Below are 24,800 nucleotides of genomic sequence, written 5' to 3'. Positions count from 1 at the left end.
CCACACTTCTGAGGTTCCAGCTCTCTCCCCCACAGGATTTGGGTGCAGGGAGCTGTTTGGCGGGGTCAGTTCCAGACCAGAACCATGGTTACCCCAGCTGTCTGTTCTTATAACCCTCTGTCCAGAGGCACTGTGCAGTTTCCCCTTGAACCAGGGATGTAGGCTGAAGTGTGCAGAGGTAGCAGTCTATCCTGTGGCCTCAGGATGTCTGCACTCCTGGGTAGTCTACTCTCTTCACCACAGGATTTGGGTGCCTTTCTGTATTTCTTTAAGGGATTTATTGTTCCCTCTTTAAGGGCTTCTACCTGTTTACCTGTGTTTTCCTTTATTTCTTTCAGTAAGTTATTCATATCCTCCTTAAAGGACTCTATTATCTTCATGAGATGGGACTTTAGGCCAACTCCCTGATTTTCAGGTGTGTTGGTGTACTCATGGCTTGCTGTGGTAGGAAAACTGGGTTTTGATGATGCCTACGTATGTTGGCTTCTGTTGCTTATGGTCTTGTGCTTGCCTCTCACCATCTGGTTATCCCTAGTGTTTGCTGGTCTGGGTGGGTGACTTTGTCTGTAGTCTGGTTTCCTGGTAGGCCTGTGGCCCTGGCTGTAGCAGACCTCCTGTGGGACCTTACAGCTGGAGGGCATTCGGAGGTCCAGAGAATCTGCTGATTTGTTGCTTTGGCTGCAGTAGATCTCTTGGGAGGCCTTCAGACTGTTGGGTCTTCAGAGGAGGAGCAGTCACACTGTTGTCCTGTGTGAAGCTGTTCTCCAGGGGAGGGGGATTGTCAATGGATTATGTTTTCTGTTTCTTTGTGTGAAGCAGAACTCCAGGGAGGCTTTCAGTCTTTGGGGTCAGTTGCCTTGCATGCCACAGAACTCTGGGAGGTCTTCAGACTGTGGTGACAATTGGCCAGTTTTCCTGTGTACAGAGGAACTTCTGGGATTCCATCAAGCTGTGTATCCTGGGTGCAGTGAATCTCCTGGGAAGTCTCCACTTGTAGTGTCAGATACCCTGGGTGTAGCAGATCCCCTGAGATACCTCAGGATGTGGTATCAAATGTTTTCAGTGCAGTGGTTCTTCTGGTATGCTTCAGGATATGCTATCAAATATTCTGAGTACAGCGGATCCTCTGGTAAGCCAGTTGAAAGGGAATTGGTATCCAGCAGGTGGGGTTTTGGGGGATGGTGGGTCCCCAAGTCCACTGGCCCCCAAAAGCTGCTGTGGGATTTGGGGAGGGGGTTATTACCAAATGCTAAGTGTAGTGGATCCTTTGGTATGTCTCAGGATATAGCCTCTTCAGGGGAGCAGACTAGCTATCAGTTTGTCTCTGCAGAAAGAACCAGGCAGATGGAGATTGGTATTCATACTGAATATTTATAAGGTGATATTTTTTAAAGAAAATATTTGCTTCCCTACCACGGCATACTGCCTCAAAATCCTCTACGTTTACATCATTGAATTGTATTTTGTTACACTCCTTAAAGGATTGTGGTACAGTGTCTGTGGCTAAAAGCCCAGGATGTCATTCCACTGCAAAATTTGTTGATCATAAACTTATAATGAGTCTAATCTATTCATGAGGTACAGTTACAAAAGGGCTTTGTACAATGATGTTACCATTTAACTACACACAAAGCCTTCTAAGTGGTTCACATTAAATGAAACAATATTCATATGAATGTATAAATTTAGATAAAGTCCAAATAATGACAACACATGAGAGCCATATCTTATGCATAGTTTCTCAACACATAAAGTTAATGAGTTGTCATTAGTTACATACACAAGGATAATGGATTGTACATGAAGAATTCGAGAATCTACCTTGCATAAAAATGATGATTAATGCTATCCTGTGCAAGTATTTGAGACATTGGGGTACTAATTACATTTAGATAAAAGAGAATTAAAAACAGAATAGCAGAGAACTGTATTAAAAGAAAGCTCTTAAGTTAAACATGAAAACTTTTCTGTTGCTTCTTTATGTTGTAAAAGAATCCTGCTTCATATCACATAGAATTTTCCCTATGTTAGTAATAACATGTGGAAACTAAAAATGCATAACATAACAGAGGAAACAACATCTATATAATTAACTGCTTTTGACAATGAGCTTCATTGTTAAATCACAGTTATTGTTCCTTAAGAATAAAGATAAAAATGATTAATTCTTTCTTTTGAAAAGTACTTTTTATAAGGGAAAATTTATAAGCAAAAACTCTATGACACACTAAATTATCAAAAGTAGTATTTTAAAAACTCTTATTAATTAAGCAAATAAACATTTTTTATTGAGATGGGATTTTGTCTCCCAGGAACTACCTCCAACCGACAGTGTAATTAATGATGTCCTTGGACTTCTTCAGTGGTGGGATTACAAGCATGTCTCACTGTCCACAGTTTATATAGTCTAGAAATCAAATTTATGATGTGTGCATTCTAGCTAAGCATTCTATCAACTGATCTGTAGCCTCAGCCACTTTTATTTTAATGTATAATTATTGTATGTGACTATGTGTCACTAAAAACATGAACATAGATTTATGCCTTAGCAGTGAGATATGTGTTTGTTTATAATTAAAGATGTAAATAATAACTTATATTTACTTTGGACTGACTATTCACAATTTTTGTGGGGAGATTTTTTTTTTATTATTTACTTATATCTCAATCACAGTTTCCCCTTCCGCCTCTCCTCCCAATCCCTTCCTCCTACCTCATCCCCATTTCTTGGCATCCACCTCTCCTTACCTTATTATCAGAAGAGGGGAGGTCTCCAGTGAATGTCAACCAGCCTTGGCATATCAAGTTGCAGTAAGACTAGGTCCATTTTCTTCTATTAAGACCAGATAAGGCAGTCTAGCTACAGGAAAGAAATCCAAAGGCAGGCAATGCTCAGAGACAGCCCTTGTTCCCACTTTAGGAGTCCCACATGACGATCCAGCTGTACAACTCTTACATATGTAGTGAAGGGCCTAGGTCTGTTCCATGCATGCTCTCTGGTTGGCAATTCAGTCTCTATGAGACCCTGTGGGCCCAGGTTAGTTGATTATGTAGTTTTTCTTGCAGTGCACTTGACCTCCCTGGCTCTTTCTTTCCTTTTCCCCTCTCTTCCACAGGTTTTCAAAAGTTCTACTTAATCTTTGGCTAGGGTTCCATCAATTTCTGGATGAAACCTCTCTTAGGACATTTATTCTGTGCTCCTGACTGCGAGTATAGAAGAATATCTTTAATAGTGTCAGGGCTGGAACCCTATTATACCATGGGTCTCAAGTTAGTCCAGTCATTGGATGGTCCTCCCTTCAAATTATGCTTGATCTTTTAACCCTTCTCACGATATTTTTAAATTAAAATATTTTTATAATTTTTCATAACATTAAATAAGATAAAACAAAAACTCTGTCATTTCAGAGTAGAAAAGACAAAACAACAGGAAAATAAAAGGCCTGCAAGAGAAGGCAAAAGCCACTACCCAAAACTATACATGGACTGACCCTGGGCTCCAACCTCATAGGTAGCAATGAATATCCTAGTAAGAGCACCAGTGGAAGGGGAAGCCCTTGGTCCTGCCAAGACTGAACCCCCAGTGAACGTAATTGTTGGGGGAGGCAGTAATGGGGGAGGATGGGAGGGGAAACCCATAGAGGGGGGAGGGGAGGGGAGGGGAGGGGTTAGGGGGATGTTTGCCCAGAAACTGGGAAAGGGAATACAATCGAAATGTAAATAAGAAATACTCAAGTTAATAAAAAAAATAAAAAATTAAAAAAATTTAAAACAAGAGAAGGCAAAAGAATCAAAGATCCATTCATTCACACATGCAGGAGTCCCATACAAGTACTAAAAATGAACACTACAGTACATATGCAGAGGACCTTGTGTAGATCTATGCAGGCCCTGTTGTTGCTGTTTCAGTCTCTGTGGGTTTATATGTCATTTGCTCAGTTGTTTTGGAGGGCGTTTCTCCTGCTGTTCTTCATCCAGTCTGGCTCTTACAGTCTTTCTGCCTCCTCTTCTGTGGAGTTACCTGAGCTCTGAGGGTAGGAATTTGATGGAGACATTAGAGTTGTGTGTCTCAAGGTCTCTCTTTCTCTCTGTATAATGCCCATGTGTGTACTTATTCCCATCTGCTGCTGGAGGAAATTTCTCTGATAATGGCTGAATAAGGCACTGGTCTATGAGTAGAGCAGAATATCATTAAGAATCGTCTTATAGTTACTAGGATTTTTTTGGACTTGTATTTGATTTTATCATAGATTTCTAGAGTATCTATTATCTGGTTATTAGTCGACCAAGCAGTTTCAGGTATAGAGGTTCAATCTCATGGAGGGGGCTTTAAATCAAATAAGAAATAGTTGGTTACTTCTACAAGATGTGTGCCACCATTGCTCTAGTATACTTATTTTGTAGAAATGCCAGGTTGTAGATCAAAGATTTTGCATTTGGGTTGATGTTTATATCACTATCTTGATAGTATGCAGAGTACCTTTACACAGCAAAGACACTAGAATACAGAGACAAAGATTTTATGTAGGCATAGTTCAACCCCTCTATATTCAGTGACCTTTGTGAGTGTTGTCTTGGTAATGGGACCAGTTTATGAGAGCAACCGACTGTCTTGACTGTTGTCTTGATTGGATTACTGGAGGATTTTCAGGGAACCCTTTAGGCCAACAATCAAATTGAATAAGAGCTTCATTTGGCGAAATAGGTGACCAGTTGACCTTCCATCTCCCTCATTATTCCAAGACTTTAGTTAGTATGCCTTCATATATGATTGCAAGTTTCTATTATACTAGGTTTCCATACAAGCCTCAAATGGCAACTCTGCCTTTCCTCTATGCCTAAACTCTCTGGATACATAGACTGTAGCTTGATCAGTATGTATTAAATGATTTTCCACAAGTAAGTAAATACATACCATATTTATCTCCTGAGTCTGAGTTACCTTACTCAGGTTGATTTTTTTTTCTGAGTTCTATCCATTTGCTTGAAAATTTCATGACATCAGTTTTTTAGTAGCTAGTGGTAATTCATTGTACAGATGTACCACAGTTTCTTTATCTATTTTTCTTGTGAGTAACATCTAGATTATTTCCCATGTGGAATTATTAGGAATAGAACAGCAATGCACATGGTTGAGCAAGTGTTCCTATGGTAAGATAAAGCACCTTTGGGTATATACCCAAGAGTGGTATAGCTGAATATTGATTTAGATCATTTCCTAAGCCGTACTGACTTAAATAGTGAAGGTAAAATTTTGAATTTCCACAAGTAATGGAAGAATAGTTCTCTTTTTCTAGAACATCATTGTAATTTATCATTACCTGTATTATTGATATTAACCACTCTGACAGGGGTAAAATGAAATCTAAAGGTAATTCTTACTTGCATATCCCTCAAAGCTCAGCATGTTGAACATTTAAGTGTTTCCCAGCCATTAGAGTTTCCTCCTTTGAGAATTCTCTATTTAGATCTTTATTCCATTTTATTCTTTTTAAATATTTTTTTAATTATTCAATTTACATCCCACTCACCGCTCTGCTCTTGGTCACTCCCAACCCTAATCCTTTCCCCATCTCCTTTCCTTTATCTTCTTAGTGGGTGAGGGTGCCCTGAGAATCCCCCAACCCTGGCACATCAAGTCTCTGTGAGGCATTCTCTACCACTGAGGCTCATTTTTTTTCAATTGGCTTATTTGTTTTCTGTTTTGTTTAGTTTGCTTTTTATTTAGTTTCTTGAGTTCATTATATTGTGGTCGTTAGTTCTCCATTGGATATGGAGTTGGGAAAAATCTTTCCCCATTCTATGGGTTGCTGCTTTGTTCAGTTGGTGGTGTCCTTTACCCTGCAACAGCTGTTAAGTAATTATTGGTCTTAGTGCTTCAGTTAACAGTGTTCTGTTCATATCTATGCATTAGCAGTGAGATTGTATTTGTTTAAAATTAAAGGTGTATATAATTTATACAGGCATATTATATTTAGAATAGTCACAAAATGTGTAGGTAATATCTTTTTTTCTTTTCTTTTCTTTTTTAAAATTTTTTATTGGTTATTTTATTTATTTACATTTCAAATGTTATTCCCCTTCCTGGTTTCCCCTCCAAAAGCCCCCTATCCCACTTCTCTCCCCTGTTCTTCTTTGAGGGTGCTCACCCACCCACCCACTCCTGCCTCATCACTCTAGAATCCCCCTTCTCTGTGGCATTGAGTCTCCATAGGACCATTTATGACAGATAAGGCACTCCTATGCTACCTATGCAGCTGGAGCCATGGGTCCCTGTTTGGTTGATGGTTTTGTCCTTGGAAACTCTGCAGGGGGTGGCAGTAGGTTGACTTTGTTATTCCTCCTGTGGGGCTGCAAATCCCTTCAGTCCCTTCCCTAATTCATCCATTGGGGTCCCCATGCTCAGCCTGGTAGTTGGTTGCAAACATTCGCATTTGTATCTGTAAGGTTCTGGCAGACATCCATAACAGGTTCCTGTCAGCAAGCACTTCTTGGCATCAGCAATAGTGGCTGGGTTTGGTGGCTGCATATGGGATGGATACCCAAATGGGGCAGTTTAAGTTACACCTCTTAACAATTCGTGAAAATGCTAATAAAGTTTTTTTTAGTAGAAGCAGTTTTGTAATGTATGCAGATGATTTCAGGCACATAACTTCTCCATTGATCCTACAGTAGCCTAACTAGCTAAAACCTGAAATATGTGATACAAGAAAGGTATCATTCCTTCCTATTTTTCAATGGTACTTGTGTTTGATTTTTATAAAAGTAATTTTGAACTTCCATTGTTTTCAGGAGCATCCTCCTATCTACAACATCTAAAACAAATTTTGCATTTTAAATATTTTCTTTTCTGTTTTTATAAGGCCAGCACTCTTTTTTTAAGTTATTTTACTTTATTTTATTTACATTCTATTCATTGCCTCCTCCACATCCCTTCTCCCAAAGTTCCTTATCATGTTCCTCCCCTGACCCCTTGCCTCAAAGAGGGTGCTCCCTCCCACCAGACCAACCCCTTCCCTGGGGCCTCAAATCTTACAAAGATTAAGCCCATCTTCTCACACTGAGGCCAAACCTATGCTATATATGTGCCAGGGGCCTTGGACCGGCCTTTGTATGCTCCTGGTTTTTGACTCAGTCTCTGGGAGCTCCCTAGGGTCTAGGTTACTTGAGTTTGCTGGTCTTCCTATGGGTTCACTCTCCCTTTCAGCTTTGTAAATCCTTCCCCTAATTCAACCACAGAGGTCCTCAACTTCAGTCCAATGCTTAGGCATGCATCTGCCTCTGTCTCATTCAGCTGGTGGGGCCTTTCAAAGGACATCCATGCCAGGCTCCTGTCTGTGAGCATATCATAGCATCAGTAATAGTGTCAGGCTTTGGTGCCCTGCAATCCCATGAGATAGATCCGAGTTGGGCTGATGATTGGACTGCCTTTCCTTCATTTTTTCTTCACTTTTGTCCCTGCAGTTCTTTTAGACAGGAACAATTCTGGGTCAGAAATTGTGATTGTGGGTTGTCACCCTGTCCCTCCACTCGAGGCCCTGCCTGTCCACCGAAGGTGGATTCTTCAAGTTTCCTCTCCCCAGTATTGATCATTTTGGCTACGGTCACCCCCAGTGAATCCTGAGAGTCTCTCACCTCCCAAGTCTCTGGTGCTTTCTAGAGGGTTCCCACCTTCCACCCTCCTAAGCTGCTTATTTCCATCCATTCTCTTGGCCCTCAGGCTTCTCTCCTGGACCCCAGAATAACTAATGCTGTTCCCCCTTTCCCCTCTCCCTCCTCTCTCTCATGCAGACCCCTCCATCTCTCTGCTTCCAGTGATTATTTCTGCCCCCCTTCTAAGTGAGATTGAAGCCTCCTCACTTGGGCCTTTGTGCTTGTTACACTTCTTATAGTCTGTAGGTTGTATCCTAGGGAGTCAGTACTTTTTTGGCTAATATCCATGTATCATTTGAAACAAAGGTCTTCCTTACCAGTGTTGGTCACCTTGCACACACTTATTTTTCATATCCTCCTGAACCTTTCAGTTTAGATGGCTCTGAAAGAGTCTGCAGTTTTGTCTACAGCCTGATTTCATACACCAACCCAAACATATTTGAAAAACAGCCACATGAATCTCTTCATACCATTTCTCTATGCAGTTCCTAATAGTGACTCTCTGACCTGCAAGATGTCCCACTTGCCTGCTGTGAAGCCTCATCCATGGACATACAACACATTGCACTGAAGCATTGAATGAAGACATGGAATTTCTCCTTAGGCTTCACTCCAGTTATATGCAAGTGTCTTAAAGACCCCAATTAATTTTTATGATGACAGGAAAAAATATTGTCATCATTTAGTTTCAAAATGTAGGGCAGTGCCTATCACACAGCATACACTTGACAATTTTTATAATCCTAAATGAATCTTTGAAGGAGTAAATTGTACAAGAGACTGAAATTATAAAGGTAAATGGCAGACTGAAATGATCAAAAGCAGCTGCTTGTAAATTGGGAACTTGTAAAGCAAATACGTTTCTCTCACTCTTTTTCAATATGCGTTTGTGTCTCTGCAGGCTGTGACTTGATCCCAGTCCAGTATCTTCGCTGGGGTGACCCTGAGCCGATTGCAGCTGTGGTGTTTGCCTGCCTCGGTCTGCTAGCCACCTTATTCGTTACTGTAATCTTCATCATTTATCGGGACACGCCAGTGGTCAAGTCTTCCAGCAGGGAGCTCTGCTACATTATCCTTGCTGGTATCTGCCTGGGATACTTGTGCACCTTCTGCCTCATTGCAAAGCCCAAGCAGATTTACTGCTATCTTCAGAGAATTGGCATTGGACTCTCTCCAGCCATGAGCTACTCAGCCCTTGTAACCAAGACCAACCGTATTGCAAGGATTCTAGCTGGAAGCAAGAAGAAGATCTGTACCAAGAAGCCCAGATTCATGAGCGCCTGTGCTCAGTTAGTGATCGCTTTCATTCTCATCTGTATTCAGCTGGGCATTATCGTGGCCCTCTTTATCATGGAGCCTCCGGATATAATGCATGACTATCCAAGCATCCGAGAAGTCTACTTGATTTGTAACACCACCAACCTAGGGGTTGTTACTCCTCTTGGATACAATGGATTATTGATTTTGAGTTGCACGTTCTATGCGTTTAAGACCAGAAATGTTCCAGCCAACTTTAATGAGGCCAAATATATTGCTTTCACCATGTACACAACTTGCATCATATGGCTGGCCTTCGTGCCTATCTACTTTGGCAGCAACTACAAAATCATCACCATGTGTTTTTCAGTCAGCCTGAGTGCCACAGTGGCCCTGGGTTGCATGTTCGTCCCGAAGGTGTATATCATCCTAGCCAAACCGGAGAGAAATGTGCGCAGCGCCTTCACAACCTCTACAGTGGTACGCATGCATGTAGGAGACGGCAAATCATCGTCCGCTGCCAGCAGATCCAGCAGCCTAGTCAACCTGTGGAAGAGGAGGGGCTCCTCTGGGGAAACCCTAAGGTAATAGTTGTGAGGGCATAGCAGCGCATGTCTGCTAGGGCAACAGTTGCATTAGCCTTCTAGCATTTCAATAGATGTCAGCATGGTGGAAACTAGATGAGTCCGTGTGCTTCAGGGTTTGAGTCCATTTTCCAACGTTTATTGTAGGGTTGATGGAGTGTGGTCCAGTTATGAAAGCTATGGTTAGGAGCACAGGAATCAAGATTACTAATAAAACAGTAGTTTGTTCAGAAGGACAAGAAGAGCAGATCTGTGTTAAATTTCAGTTTAAAATTAGTTGAACATTTTATGGGAGATGTTATAAGAGTCCAAAACAATGAAACAACACAATAGCTTTGCATATACCTGTACTAAATTCATTAGTTTTCCAATTCTTTGTTGCCTAGATTCCTATTACACTCTATGTTCAATATCATTATCAGCAGATAAATAGCTAGTTAGGGCTGCAAATGATGTGGACCCAATAGTCAATGCATAAGTGAATTTGAGTATCACCCTTATAACTATTTCCAAGATTCAAAATGGAGATCATGACTCTTGAGAACAAATTCTAAAATAGTAAAAAATACACAGATTACTGAGAGTTGAAAATAAGGTGGTATTATTCCATAGATCTATGGACTATAAATAAAAATTTCCTCTACTTTGGAACTGCCTACCAAAAAGCTGGTTAGGAAATCTTTACGGAGATTTGATAGTCTTTCTAAATATTGGATAAGTTAATGTAAGCCAAATAACTTTCAACTGAAAAATAAGTGGCTTTCAGTGTAGGGGAATGTCGGGGTGGGGGGCTTTTCAATAATTGAATTCTACCTTGTGCTATTGAGCTCAGGTGTTGGGGCTTAGGAAGGTCTTCAGTAGATAACTAAACTCCTGAAAACCAGGCCTTTAGGCATTAGCAGCTCCTATGCTAGCTCTACCTTGATTTACCATCTTTCAGTTCATTATGAAGTCACCAATTGATGTTATTCCGCACTGGCTCTGACTCCTGTTTCCTTCTAGTTAGTTGCTCTATGCGTCCCTTCTTTTTTTTATTGGTTATTTTGTTTATTTACTTTTCAAATGTTGTCCCCCTTCTTGGTTTCCCATCCACATATATCTTCATCCCATTCCCCCTGCCCTTTGCCTCTAAGACAGTACTCCCCCACCCACCCACCCACCCACTCCCACCTCACCTCTCTAGAATCTACCTTCTTTGGGGCATCAGTTCTCTATAGGATCAAGAACCTCCCTTCCCACTGAGGGGAAGGTAAGGCAGTCCTCTGCTGCATATGCAGCTGGAGCCATGGATCCCTCCATGTGTCGTCTTCGGTTGGTGGTTTAGGAGTCTGGATTGGTATTGTTGTTCTTCCTATGGGATAACAAACCCCTTCAGCTCCTACAATCCTTCTCCTAACTCCTTCATTGGGGTCCCTTCATTGGTTGGCTGCAAGCATCTGCATCTGTATTGGTCAAGCTCTGGCAGAGCCTCTCAGGAGACAGCTATATCAGACCCCTGTCAGCAAGCACTTCTTGGCATCAGCAATAGTGTCTGGATTTGGTGGCTGCATATGGGATGAATCCCCAGGTGGGGCAGTCTCTGGATGGTTTTTCTCTCAGTCTCTACTCCACTTTTTGCCCTTGTATTTCTTTCTATGCTGCCCTTCATCACCCATCATCCACTGGGAACAATATAGATGCCTCTCTGTTTTAAAGAGTGATAATTGCATGCTTTAAATAAAGAATATTGAAACAATTAAAAAGTTTCAGCAACTGTATCCAACAATTACTATACCCTCTTAGAGAGGAAATAGAGAGGGGGGACTATACATTTTAAGCAGAATTGCATGAGTAGCTATTCCTGGCTTTTATAAATATCAACTTGAATGAGTTATTTTAGTCTGTTCAATAAGCTATGAAATAGTACGTAATAATCTGATTTTAAAGAATATACTAATGCTTAGTAACAACCTGTAGAAAGCAGTCAAGAACAGAAAGCTTTTTAAAATCAGGCTTAATTGCAAGAACCCATTTTCAGATCTCCATAAACCGGTTCTACTTGTTAGATAACAGTCTTGTCAGAATCCTATTAAAAAAAATGGTCATTATGTCTCATTAAACAAAATTTACTCAAATATCTACCATAAACTGAGAAAGTAGTCACTTTAGGATGACAGTGTTTATAAAGAAAACTGGATGGGGAAAATGTGTGGTAGTTTTCACTGCATAAGCTGATGAATTTTGTCTACAACAGGGATTGTTAAAACACAGCAATAGTGGTTTGAATAATAGAAAAAGATAAGGAAACTGGTAAGTGGGAAAGAAATACAATGGCAGTTTAAAGAATATGAATCAGAAGTCTTGGCTGTTGGCCAACTGCTATGTTCTGCAACATGCTCACTTTACAGAATTTTTCATATATTTTATTCATCTAACATATATAGTTGTCTTGAAATGTGACAAATATCAGTATTCATCCAATCCAATTTTCAGATAAGGACCATAAGGTTGAGCATCCTTAGAAGACTTATTTATCACTACATGTCTTGCATGTGATGGAGCAGTTTTTAACCTGGGTCTCGACTTGTGCTCATCAAAGTGGAGCATTTACAGGTGCACTCTTTGTAAAATATCTCATGAAATTTTTCCTTGGAAACAAATTATTATTTTGTCAAGTAATGTAGAATAGAAAACTTCTATTCTTTGCTTAGGGTTAAATGCTATCAAATATTGTAGTAAAACGACTAATTATTCATTAATTAACTCTTCCCAATCATTTTTTAAGTGAAATGTAAAGGCCATTTAATACAAGCAACCCTTAAAGCAATTTTACCCCACACTATACTTAAAATCTTTTAATTTGTTCTAAGTTTGTTCTCTCCATTTTTTCTGAATGAAAAAATAAATCTGATTATTGTAACAGAGTATCTGTAATTTACATTTCAAATCATTTATCGATAAACAAGGCACCAAAAGATAATGCTAACCATGCATGTGACACCTCCTTGGCTTCCAGGTCATCAGAGACAGGCATGACAAATGCTTAAGCTTTAGGTAAAAAGGATAAGTTTCTACTCATTTATTTTTTTGCTAGAAAAAGATCAAGGAAAAATCTGTTTTCTTAAATAACAAAAACTGGGCAAATGAACTTTGAAAGAACTTGAAAGGACAACAGAAAACATCTTGTAGCTTTACTCTGAGGTAACCTTATTTCAAAAGGATATGCGCGCAAGATAAAGTTAGCTTGATTCTTCAATGCATTCTAGGAGTGAACAGCTGTTTTCAAACTACTGGCAGATGCTGAAAAGCAAGCAAAGCCGTTTAAGATGATATTTTCTCTTTACACTGGGGTTTCTTTCTTTTAAGGAATGCATTTTTTTTTTTTTGCTATTTTTTGAATCTTGATGAGTAGAGTTGGAGTTACCTGGCACGTATCAGTAAAAATGCAGAAGGAAGACTAATTCTTTTTCTCTCAGCAGTCATCCATTGTCTATATGTCTTCATCAGGATAGGGCATTTGTGGGATAGCCTGCATTATATATGTATGCACTGCATAAATTCAATATAATTGTATATCATATGTACACATATATTATATGTAAATATATGTATATATATATGATTGTAACACAGCAATATTCTCAAAATAATGTAATTTAGCATAAAATAAACACTTTGAGTTCCTGCCTTCATACATTATGCAATAAGAAAATATAGAGTTTCATTTTTCTTTTCTTCCAAAAGTGCCTTGAACCAAAATGCAGATTAACAATAGGACAGTCTATACTAACACCAAAAATAGAATCAGAAAACTAAATCTAACAATATAAGTTTAATGACACATGAAGAAAACTATAAACATTGATGAAAGAGAAAAAACTTCTAATTACATAGATTTTTCCATGTTCATGGACATAAATATATTTAAGTTTCATGATAATATTTTTTCTTAAAGTAACTTGTAGATTCAAAATAATCCAAATAAGAGGCCTATCAAGTTGTTTTATGGTTATGTTGACCTGGATTAGCAGGATGTTCCTCAGTGACAGGATCTGAAAAAGAAGTGCCAGAGTATGAAAAAGATAGAGAAGATACACAATTGAGAGGATAAAATATGGGTTGAAGAAGTCTTTTACAAACTTTGACAAATGCTGAGCAAGTTTATTAAGAAGCACAGCACTATAGATACTATTTTTGGAGGGGCGGATGGATCGCCATGGTCATTAGTGAGCTATATCATATAATGTTGGCAAAGGGAACATAAGATAGCTCATACATACCTGCCTAATGACTTTTCAGCTTTCTTTTTATAGAACCCAGAGATGTCTACCCAATTTTGGCTAGCCCCCAGTTATCAGACACTTACTAAGAAATCATTCCACAGATGTGATTGTATCTCAATCCTATGTAGGCATTTTGTCTAATGAGGTTTCTCTTCTCTCTAGTGAACCTAACTTGTGTAAAGTGAAATAAAACTATCCAACCCAACTAGTTTCACGTTTAATAAATAAATAAATAAATAAATAAATAAATTTATTAATAAATTAATAAATAAAGTAACACTACCAATACAATAAAAAGGGATGCTCAACTATGCATTGCCAGTATACACGGTACTGCTGTGCACCTGCATTTTGGAGCATTGGGCACCGCTCTTATTTTGAAGGAAGAGAATGATGAAATTTCTTTTTTGTTTTTATAACGTGTAACTGAAGACATTTTTAAATGTTTATTTTATGCTAAGTTGCACAATTACTTTGAGTCTATTTCAGAATTGAGATATTCATGTCAAGTTTGTTACTTTAAATGTCAGCAAAGAGAAAAACATGTTGACAGGAATGCAATTTTGAACTTGGAAACACACTGTTTGATATTACCTGCTTCAGATGTAGGGTCTAAGCAGAGGCATCCTAGGTGGCCATGTCCCTACAAGGGCATCTCTCGGTATCCAGCCTTGTCTTTCTTGTTCTCTGTGAGCTCACATAGGGTATTCATTAACAGAATCTGTTGGATCTCTCCTTTCTGTGGAACTTGTTCTATGTCTATGAGCATTGCAGGTATTATTCAAAATAATGGGTAAAGTGTATTTTTAACAGTTTTCAAGGAGCCAGGTCTTTTTTTACATTCTTCTTGGCAAAGACTCCTGCTTTCTTACAATCCTCTTTTTGTTTGTTTTTGCTGTTTCTTCATATCCATGTAGGTATACATATTTGACAAATGCTGATGTATTTTCAAGGGTACCCTTAAATTCATTCTAACTTTGAGAATTTATTCTTTAGAATTCCTTTTTTGGCAAATTCACATATTTCTGATGCAATGATATTTATCTGCAAATTATGTGAGACTTTCTGGAAGTTTTTAATAGCTACTCAGGTAAAAAATGCTGGAATTAAAACTGACTATAAACAAGAAAACAAAGAAAAAAATTTAGTGCGCCTCTTGAGACAAAGGACCAACATGTTTTGTAATTATAATAAAATCCATACTTATTCCCTTTCCTATCCCAAGACTCTTATCTATAGTGTTTTTAAAAGTGATAAAATAGAATCAGAACATTAAATACCATAACAATTTGTTAAGGAAATAAATGCAGAAAAAGGAGGGTTTTAGAGTATTTCCAGATAATAACATGTATCAAGTACATACTTAATGACAGAAAAAAAGCTTCTTATATATTCAGGAAAACCTGTAAACTGGAAATAGCGATATACTTAGGAACACAGAGAAAACCTGTAATATATTCTATACAAAGTCTGTTAGCTTTTCCAAGGAAGATCCAAGAGAAGTGACTTGTAAAGAATAATTTGACAAACTCAAAGGGAGCAATGTGACATTTTCACTCATATTCAAGATGCATAGTATATATGCATATGTACACATCTATGCACACACAGACAAATGTCTAAATATGGTTATAGAGTATCAGTAACTTATGCCAAAACATTGACCATTAACCAATTGATCAATAGAGAGGGGTGTGTGTGTGTGTGTGTGTGTGTGTGTGTGTGTGCGCGCGCGCGCGCATGCATAATTAAAGTAGAAAGGGTATGACAGGGGGAGGAAGATTTAGGTGGAGGGTATGACTTGGGGGATAGAAAGCAGGAAAAGAGAGGAAATGAATGGGATGAATATGAGTAAAGTAAATGGTATTCACATGTGAAGATGTCACAATAAAATTAAATTTAAAAAAAAAAAGAAATGATTTAACAAACTCAGAAAGACAGCACCAAGGTTTTGATCAGATGCATGCTCTTGTTCAGAATTTCCATTTCCACATACGTGTAACACGAATCTTGGAAGTTGAAGGAATGTTAATGTAGAGCTGGTCCAGGAATCCAGTGAAAGGGAAGAAGGATCAAGTGAAGGAAATGAGGTAGATCTGAGCAAAGCACTATGGATTCATATGAATTCATTCAGTAAAAACCTGTTGTTTTAAAAGACAAAGGAATTATTTAATAAAGCTAGAAAGCACATCCAAACAACCTTGTAAGTACGCATGAACACAAAGTGATTCAGCCCATGCACAGACAGCAGATGCACCAAAAGTCCCCAATTTCCAAACTTCTCAGTCTGGAAATTTTATTTTTAAAAAGAAATTAAATAGTACAGTTTTTAAATTACATTTAGAACTTTACACACCCTTTAATGTTATGAAGACATGATGTTTCAAATGGTTTGTTGTGGAAAACATTATGACAGCCTAAACAGAAAGCATGTGTAAAATGTCTGAAGGGCAGTTCATGGTTAGTAGAAAGGAGCCAACAATAGGAGACAACTTCTGCCTTTGGTTGTGAAGTGAGAAGGACTATGGGCTCCCTGGGTTCCTGAGGAAGGCACACAGCTTATTCCAACTCATCCAGCAGTTTTCAGGGAAGTGAAGCTGGCTTGCACTAGAACTCAAAGGAAAGGGCCCAGAATCAGTCATTCAACTCACATAAATAGCAAAGGGAGAGTCTTATTTAAATGGAATGAGTCACTACAGCGTTTTCTTTAATAGAAACATGCTATTTATGCCTTCAATGTATAGAGGTCCCTGTGATTAACATTTTGGTTCTAGACACTAATTTCACATGTGACATGGTACAGCAGCAAATCATTGTCAAGGGATAATGCCAGGCTTCTGCTTAAGGCCTTTACTTCAGCCACAAATTGACAAATGAATACAAAACTACTTCTGATTTAAATAAATCATTAAACCTTGTATGCCTTATTTCTGGGTCTATAAGATTGTGAATTTCTAGGTACATGGGGTTGGATTTCTAAGATTCAGTAAGCATTTCCTGGCTAAATTAGTAGAAGAGAAAAACACTCCCTGGGAATTGTGGTTGAGTTGTAGTATGATTAATATTGTTGCTGCTAACTTAATTTTAGAAACTATCACTTTCCACTTCTGTTTTAATTAACTAATTAACATTGCTTTGATTATCATTGTTCTGAGAGCCCACTTTGGCTATCTACTAAACCAAATACTATCTTATGTAAATCTATTGACCAAATTAAAACATGCCTGGAATTCCAAGACACTCCAAATATTGTCAGAGCTTGGGTGATTCCAATTACTTAGAGTTCATTAAGGCATTACTAGTCTGTGCAGAACGATGCGAGTGTTATGTCTCGCTCTTCTGAGTTTTTGTGTCTCTTTTGTCTCCCTGACTCCTATTTATTTCCCAATGCAAAGATTCCTTAAAGAAATCCAATCAGATTAGATCATGTCACATAGCTTTCCCCATCTGGACTTTTACAGCATTTGTTTGTTTAGAGCACATCCTTAGCATATGGTTTGTTTGTTTTGTTTTGTTTTCCTTATTCATGTATGTTTGCTGAGACCTGAAATTGTCAAGCTCTGTGCTAGGGCCTACATGCATAAATCAGTTGTTTAGTGAATACAGTCAATCATTTTATATCTATTCAAGGCTTTTTTGAATACACTTATAGTCTCCTCAGTGTCAGCAGCCCTCAATAGGGCAGATATACATAGAGTGATGTATACTTATTTGATCATAAGTCTCGTAGAAGCAGCTCTCATGGCTCATACAGTACACAGCATTCACATGTGAAGATTCAAAATGAAACCTACTGTTTAAAAAACAAAAGAATGGTTTCAAAAACCCCAGATGGCCCATCTTCAGGACCTGTATGTACACATGAGCACAAAGTACCACAGCTGCACCAAACTTGTAAAACTCCAAACATTTTTCTCAGCTTGGAAATTTTTTTAAGTAAAAAATGTATTTCCAGCACAGTAATGAAAATGACTTCTTTCTGTTGGCCTTACTGCCCAGATCTTATCTAATAACACTTTGTCCTTAAAAGGTAAGACATCTAAAGAGTTACACTTCTCTTAAGTAGGTATTCCATAGGCAGCGTCCTTTCACATCCTGAGGACACTAAGATCAAAGCAAACAAAACCAAGAAAACAGAGAAACAAGAATGCCATCTTTGGGCTTATCTTAATCTCTTGAAGGCTGCAGAACTAGATACAAATAAATTAAATGATGTGCTGGAGTGCTGTGTTAGGAATCTATGCTAAACAAGGATGGGCAAAAGGAAGCTTTGTGAGAAAAAGAAAGTCTAAAAATGAGCAGTTCAAATAAGAATCTGTATGTTTGATTCAGGCAGGTTCTACACATTATATTCAGGGCTCTTCCTCTGGGTACTGTAAGGCAAATCATAAATGTTTTCAACTCTCAGTATGGTGTCCTCCATGAGCTGCTCCTTTCCCCTCAGATAGCTTTGCTGGTCTTGCCTGAACAATTCTTTTTTTTTTTTAATTTTATTTAATCTATTTTTTGCAATCCAGTTTTAACCCCCTCTCAATCCACCCTCTGACTGTTCCATATCCCATACCTTTTCCCCACCCCCCCTCCAAAAGGATGTCCCCATCCCCACTTCACCAGACCTTTCCACTTCCTAGGACCTCCAGTCTTTTGAGGGTTAAGTGCATCTTCTCTGACTGTGTCTAGACTAGGCAGTTCTCTGTTGTATATGTGCCAGGGACCTCACATCAGCTGGTGTATGCTGCCTGATTGGTGACCCAGGTGTCTGAGAAATCTGGTGAGTTCAGGTTAAGTGAGACTGCTGGTCCTCCTATAGGGTGGCCCTTCTCAGCTTCTTCCAGCTTTTCCCTAATTCAACAACAGGGGTCAGCAGCTTCTGACCATTGGTTGGGTATAAATATCTGCATCTGACTCTTTTAGGTACTTGTTGGATCTTTCAGAGGGAAATCATGATAGGCCCCTTTTTATGAGCACACCATAGCCTCAGTAATAATGTCAGGTCTTGGGGCCTCCCATTGAGCTGGATCCCACTTTGAGCCTGTTGCTGGACCTCATTTTGCATGACCTGTTCTTTATCTTCTTGGTTTCACACACTAACTGAGGTGGGCAGAAAAAACAGGTTTCTTTGCTGTGTTCTCAGAAACTGAAACTCAGGGAGCCTTGTCTTCACACACCCCCCCCAATGTCCTATCCATAGTTTCATTCATCAAACGTTCAATAACTATATTTGTCCAAAAAATGTCTCATAACCATGTTCAGAAAAATAATAAGTCTCCCATCTCCATTCTTAATCAATACATAGGTATCCTCGACCTCTTCTCCCTCTTAGAAAACCAAAAAATTATTGTGTTGTATTAATAAGTTACTTTGATTTTATCACTAGCATACATCAAGCAACTGTTTTATGGTGATTACCATGCTAAATTATTTAATAAATATCTCATTAGATCTTCACAAGTTTTTAAATTTATTAACATTCAGAAGATTTATATTATATCTAGTAGTAGAAATTATTATTCTCCAATCACAATAAGAGAAAAATTCTGAGTATGTGAATAGAGGCAAAATAAAACCTTTAGGAAGTGAATTAAAGGTGACGGAACAAAGTCTTTGATTCAAACTCAGGGAGTAAAGTTGTCAAAGTCCTTTTCTACTCGAATATTTCCTCTCTCACAGTCATTTTCTCAACCATATAACTTTTTCTGTAATTATTTTTCAATAAGATCATGGCAAATGTATTTCTGCCTTATTTATTCTGATTTGTAGTGTCTGAAGTGAATAAAGATCACAAGTGGGTGGACAGTCAAGTTGACATCGTGGAACAACACAGCCTATTTATGTCTTTCATACTATAAATTGGAGGTTTTGTGTTGTGATGAAGAAAGTCTTGCCTTAAAGTATACATTCTAATTCCAGCTCCAACCCTTAAATTTTGCAGCCATAGAGGAAACATTTAAGCTCTTTGAGATTCTACAACACGAGGAAGAAAATATGCATTACACAGTGTCACTATATATATATATATATATATATATTATTGATTATACATCAAAGTCCAAATCCATACAAAGTTACCTTCTTCCTCCTATTCATAGGGTCCTGCCACTCACTGCACAACTCAGGTGGCATAATGTAAAAGAAGGTTCCAAAGCTTCATTTTTCTAAGTAGTCAGCACCATGGAAACCTGCATTCAGAGAGGCTAGACTTACCAGAGAATAATTGTACAATTATAGGGAGGCATCACCCTCTGAATCTCCATTCTTTGGTAATAGATTTAAGATGCTATATCTAGAAGTTTTTGTTTTTGTTTTGTTTTTGTTTTATTTTGGCAGGTGAGCTTTTTTTTTTTTTTGGAATTTAATATATATTCCTTGGGGAGGTTTTAGCTAATTTTCAATTTTGTGTTCCGGTTTCATTAGTATATCTATAGGTATATCTACGGTCCTTTTTAAAATCTTATTTAATGTTTTCTTTTACACTCCATATCTTATTCCCCTCCCAATCCACCCTCTGACTGTTCCACATCCCATACCTCCTCACCCACTCCTCATCTCTACAAGGATGTTTCCACTCAATCCCCAATACCCACCACACCAGACCTACCCACTCCCTGGGACCTCCAGTCTCTTGATGGTTAAGTGCAGTCGAGTCGAGACCCAGCAGTCCTCTGCTGTATATGTGTTGTGGGGCCTCAGATCAGCTGGCTCTCATCAGTTGTATGCAGACTGGTTGGTGGCTCAGTGTCTGAGAGATCTCGGGGGGATCCAGGTTAGTTGAGACTGCTGGTCCTCCTAATAGGTCGTCCTCCTCCTCAGCTTCTTCCAGCTATTCCCTAATTTAACCACAGGGGTCAGTAGCTTCTGTTCATTGGTTGGGTGTAAATATCTGCATCTGACTCTTTCAGCTACTTGTTGGATCTTTCAGAGGGAAATCATGATTGGCCCCTTTTTGTGAGTACACATAACTTCAATAGTAATGTCAGGCCTTAGGGGCCTTTCCTTGCTGAATATCAATTTGGCCTGTCACTGAACCTCATTTCCCTCAGGCTCTTCTCCATTTCCATCCCTGAATTTCTTTTAGACAAGAGCAATTATGGGTCAGAGTTTTTGACTGTGGGATGGCAACCCCTCTCTTGATGCCCTGTTTTTCTACTGGAGGTGGACTCTACAAGTTCCCTCTCCCCACTCACTGTAGGGGATCTCATCTAGGATCTCTTCCTTTAAGTCCTGAGAGTCTCTCACCTCCCAGGTCTCTGGTATATTCTGGATGTTGCTCTCACCTCCTAAATTCTGAGTTTGCCTGTTTCCATTCTCTCTGCTGGCCTTCAGGGCTTCAGTCCTCCCCTCACCAATACTTGATCATGTTCCCCACTTCCCCTCCCTGTGCTCTTTCCCATCCAGGTCTCTCCCTCTGCTTCCTATAATTGCTTTCTTCTCCCTCTGAAATGGGATTGAGCCATCCTCACTTGGGCCCTTCAACTTGTTAACCATTTTGAGCTCTGTGGATTTTATCATGGTTCTTCTGCACTTTATTTGGCTAATATCCAAATGAGTACATACCATGCATGTCATTTGGGATCTGATTTACCTCACTCAGGATGATATTTTCTAGTTCCATCCTTTTGCCTGTGAAACTCAGTATGTCCCCATTTTTAATAGCTGAGTAGTACTCCATTGTGTAAATAAACCACATTTTTCGTATCCATTCTTCTGTTGTGGGACATCTGGGTTGTTTCCAGCTTCTGACTATCACAAACAACGCTTCTATGAACATAGTGGAACATGTGCCCATATGAGGTGGTGGAACGTCTTTTGCATGTATGTGTTGTGGTTTGCCCTGGAATTATCTGTATTTTGATGCTAATTCCACTGCCCCAAGGACTGCTGCCTAGTCACGTGCTCAGGACTCAGGTAACTTCACCATAACCTTTTCCCCATTGAATTATAAAATACAGGTGAGGGGCAGGTACAGGATAGAAGGAAGCCTGTCATTGGGTGAGAAGGAAGGATGGGCAGGAGAAAAGTTTGAAGGAAGAGGAGGAGACTGGAAGGAAAGGAGGAATAGACAGGAGGGAGAGGGAGAGAAGCAGTGGCAGAACAATATGGCAGGTGACGTTAAGATTCTGCTCTGTGTATTTACAGGTTGTTATTAATGTTCTTAAGGGATGGATGGCTTTGTATGTTTCAGTAGGCAATTATATCTTACCAACTGGGTCAAAGATAATTGTGTTGTGTATTCTTTTATGTGACGATTTGGCTGTAGGAACGTGTATGGCAACAGGAGACACTGGGCAGCTGTGGAGTTGGGATGTGTTTCCATCAAGATATCTAACAGATGTCTTGGGGCAATGTGGTGTAGACCTAGCTGGGGATAAAAGACAGCCCTACTTTTTTTAATTTTTATATTTTACAACAACATATATGCCCAATAAATGTGATGTTATCTTGTAAAATTATTGTGGCATTAAGTGTGTAAGGATTATAATGACTTGCTAAAAGAACCCTTATGCTGCATAACATAAAGCTCTCTAGTGAGGCAAGTATATATGCTGACATTTTTCACTTTGTCTAGGTCAAAATAAATAGGTAAAAATTGAGGGACATAGTCACAGTTTCTATTCTGTCTACAAACTGGTTCCTGCCTCCTCTTATTATTTTCGGTCACCATGAGCCACTTCAGAATATAGAAGCTGCCAGCAAATGTGATTCCCCACTGCTAAGTTAAAGTGGGAAAGAAAAAAATGCAAACTAATGATGCCATTTTCTCTTATTTATTCATGTATCTTTCTTAGCAGACTCTTTAAAAAGAGAAGGCCATGGCTTCAACAAACATTGATCCATCATGACCTTGTTCATCCTAAGCAATCAAGACTTCAAACCAAAGCATAAATAGTATATTGAATTTAACCAATAGAAACATCATTTATTGAACAGGCTCCAGGTGTCTCTGCACATTATTCAATGTGTTTCTGCATACTATTTTTTATGGAATCAAATCCCTAAGCCCCAAATTTCTAATTTAGTAAATTTGAAATGGTGAGAAGTGATTATTGTTTTATGTTTGTTTGTTTATTTTTGTTTTTTGTCAACTTGACACCAGTTGTCATCTGAGAAGAGGGAAGCTCAATGGACAAACTGTCTCCATCATAGTGGCTTATGGGAAATTCTTCATTAGTGGTTGATGTATAGGACCTAGCCCACTATGGGAACGACCATTCTGATCAGGTGGTTCCAAACTGCATAAAAAGAAACCTTGGCAAGCTCCAGGGAGCAAATCAGCAACCAGTGTTTCACCATGGTATCTGTTTCAGTTCCTGCTTCTAGATTCCTGCCTTGAGTTTCTGCCTCAACTCTCAGTGATGGGCTATGATGTATAAGTCAAATAAACCATTACTTTTCCAAGCTTCTTTCTGTCATACTCTTTATCACAGCAATAGAAACTTTATTAGTACAAGTTTAGACATGAAAGTCTGTATATATAATGAACTGAAGGTACTATATTAAGAATAATTTTATAACCAGATACGGTAGCATAAGCCTTTCATCTTGACACTTGGGAGTTAGAGGCAGACAGATGTCTGACAAAGATAAGCCTCAGGTTTGGGGAAGATCCTGAGAAAGGGGTATTTGAAAGTAGAGGAAGAAACAACTCTCAGTCAGTCATGGGTGCAAGGTGATTGCTCTGCCTTCTAATTGAGACAGCTCTCTAGAGAGCTCTCTAGATAGTTCATAGTTTTCCAACAAATGTAGAAAACCTGCTAGACAAAATTCGAAAAGGACCATGTTAGCTTTCTAGATAGCCCATTTCTTGTATCCCAAAGCCCAGTCTTTTATTTGTATATCAGTTTAGTCATTTGCCTGTTTTCCTTTTGATTATCCCATGAATCAGCATTCTATGACCTTAACTCCTTGGTTTATAGAATAAGCTAGAAACATATTTTATATAAATTAGTAATTTTTTAACATAAATAAGAAACATTTTTTTATACATTAGTACATTTTTAACATAGCAAGTCCTATGTGGTTCACTGGGCACAGTGTTGTGGTTGTCAAATCTATACATAGAGCCTATTTCTATGTGAGAAAGCTTTCTGCTAACCAATTCCTTCACTGCCTAAACTCATCTGTCCTGGAACTTAATCTGTAGACAGACCTTAATCTCAGAAATCTGCCTGCCTTTGTAGACACAAACACTAAACTTAGCTGAGTGGAATCCCATCATGAGATTACCACTCCCTCATTCCCTGGTGCCTCTTTATCACTTGAACCATGAGTCTTGTTTTTTGGGTTTTGTTTTGTTTTGTTTTGTTTTTTGTTTGTTGTTTTGTTTTATTTGTTTGTTTCTATTCCTTTCCCTTTATCAACTCATTGGTACATCTGCCTCTGTTTTTAGGGTCTGTGAGCCCTTCATACAATTCAGATCTCTGTGAGTTTGAGGACAGCCTAGTCTACACAGTAAGCTGTAGGATGGCCAGAGCTACATAAAGAAACACCATCTTCCACAAAACAAGACAAAAAAAGAAGAAGAAAAAGAAATAACAAATATTCTGGCTCTCCTCTCTCTCCTTTGGTGGTGTCCAGCTGCTGTTGTTACACTGGATCAGGGAAGACAGGGCAAAGTCTGGGATTGGGTCCACTTCCCTTTGGAGCTTCAGAATGCTGTTGTATGCCAGGCCAGAAGGGGAGCATGAGGTGCAGGACAAACAGAATCTTTGCTTTGGAGCAAGTGCTGAGTGCCAGAGGGGCAGGAGAAGAGAGGACTTTGGAAGCCTTAGTGTTAAGGCTTGTTTAGCTAAAGACCTTTCCCATGGCAATCTTTTTTACATCCAAGTCCACCCTTCACAGACTCCCTCCTCCCCTCACCCCTCCCCTTTGCCTCTGAGAGGGTGAGAACCCCTGGGTATCCCCCAACCCTAGCACATCAAGTTTCTTCATGAATAGGTACATCCTCTACCACTGAGGCCAGACAAGGCATTCCTGTAATGGAACAAGTTCCACAGATAGGGAACAGCTTCATGGATAGGCCTGCTCCCTTTGTTTGGGATCCACA

General features: G+C 39.0%; 1 protein-coding gene across 2 annotated transcripts in view; it reads left to right on the top strand.

Annotated features, from left to right (window-relative positions):
• The window catches only part of Grm5 (glutamate metabotropic receptor 5), a 532,992-nt gene that overhangs the window by 471,060 nt on the left and 37,132 nt on the right, over positions 1-24,800 (top strand). For both annotated transcript variants that reach the window (XM_032893267.1, XM_032893268.1), the window contains exon 8: positions 8,555-9,494. In XM_032893267.1, the coding sequence (XP_032749158.1) occupies positions 8,555-9,494 (940 nt within the window). The remainder of the gene's footprint in view (positions 1-8,554; positions 9,495-24,800) is intronic.

This window comes from Rattus rattus, chromosome 2 (assembly GCF_011064425.1).
Source record: "Rattus rattus isolate New Zealand chromosome 2, Rrattus_CSIRO_v1, whole genome shotgun sequence".
Classification (NCBI taxonomy): domain Eukaryota; kingdom Metazoa; phylum Chordata; class Mammalia; order Rodentia; family Muridae; genus Rattus; species Rattus rattus.
This window is presented reverse-complemented; position numbering and strand designations above follow the sequence as displayed.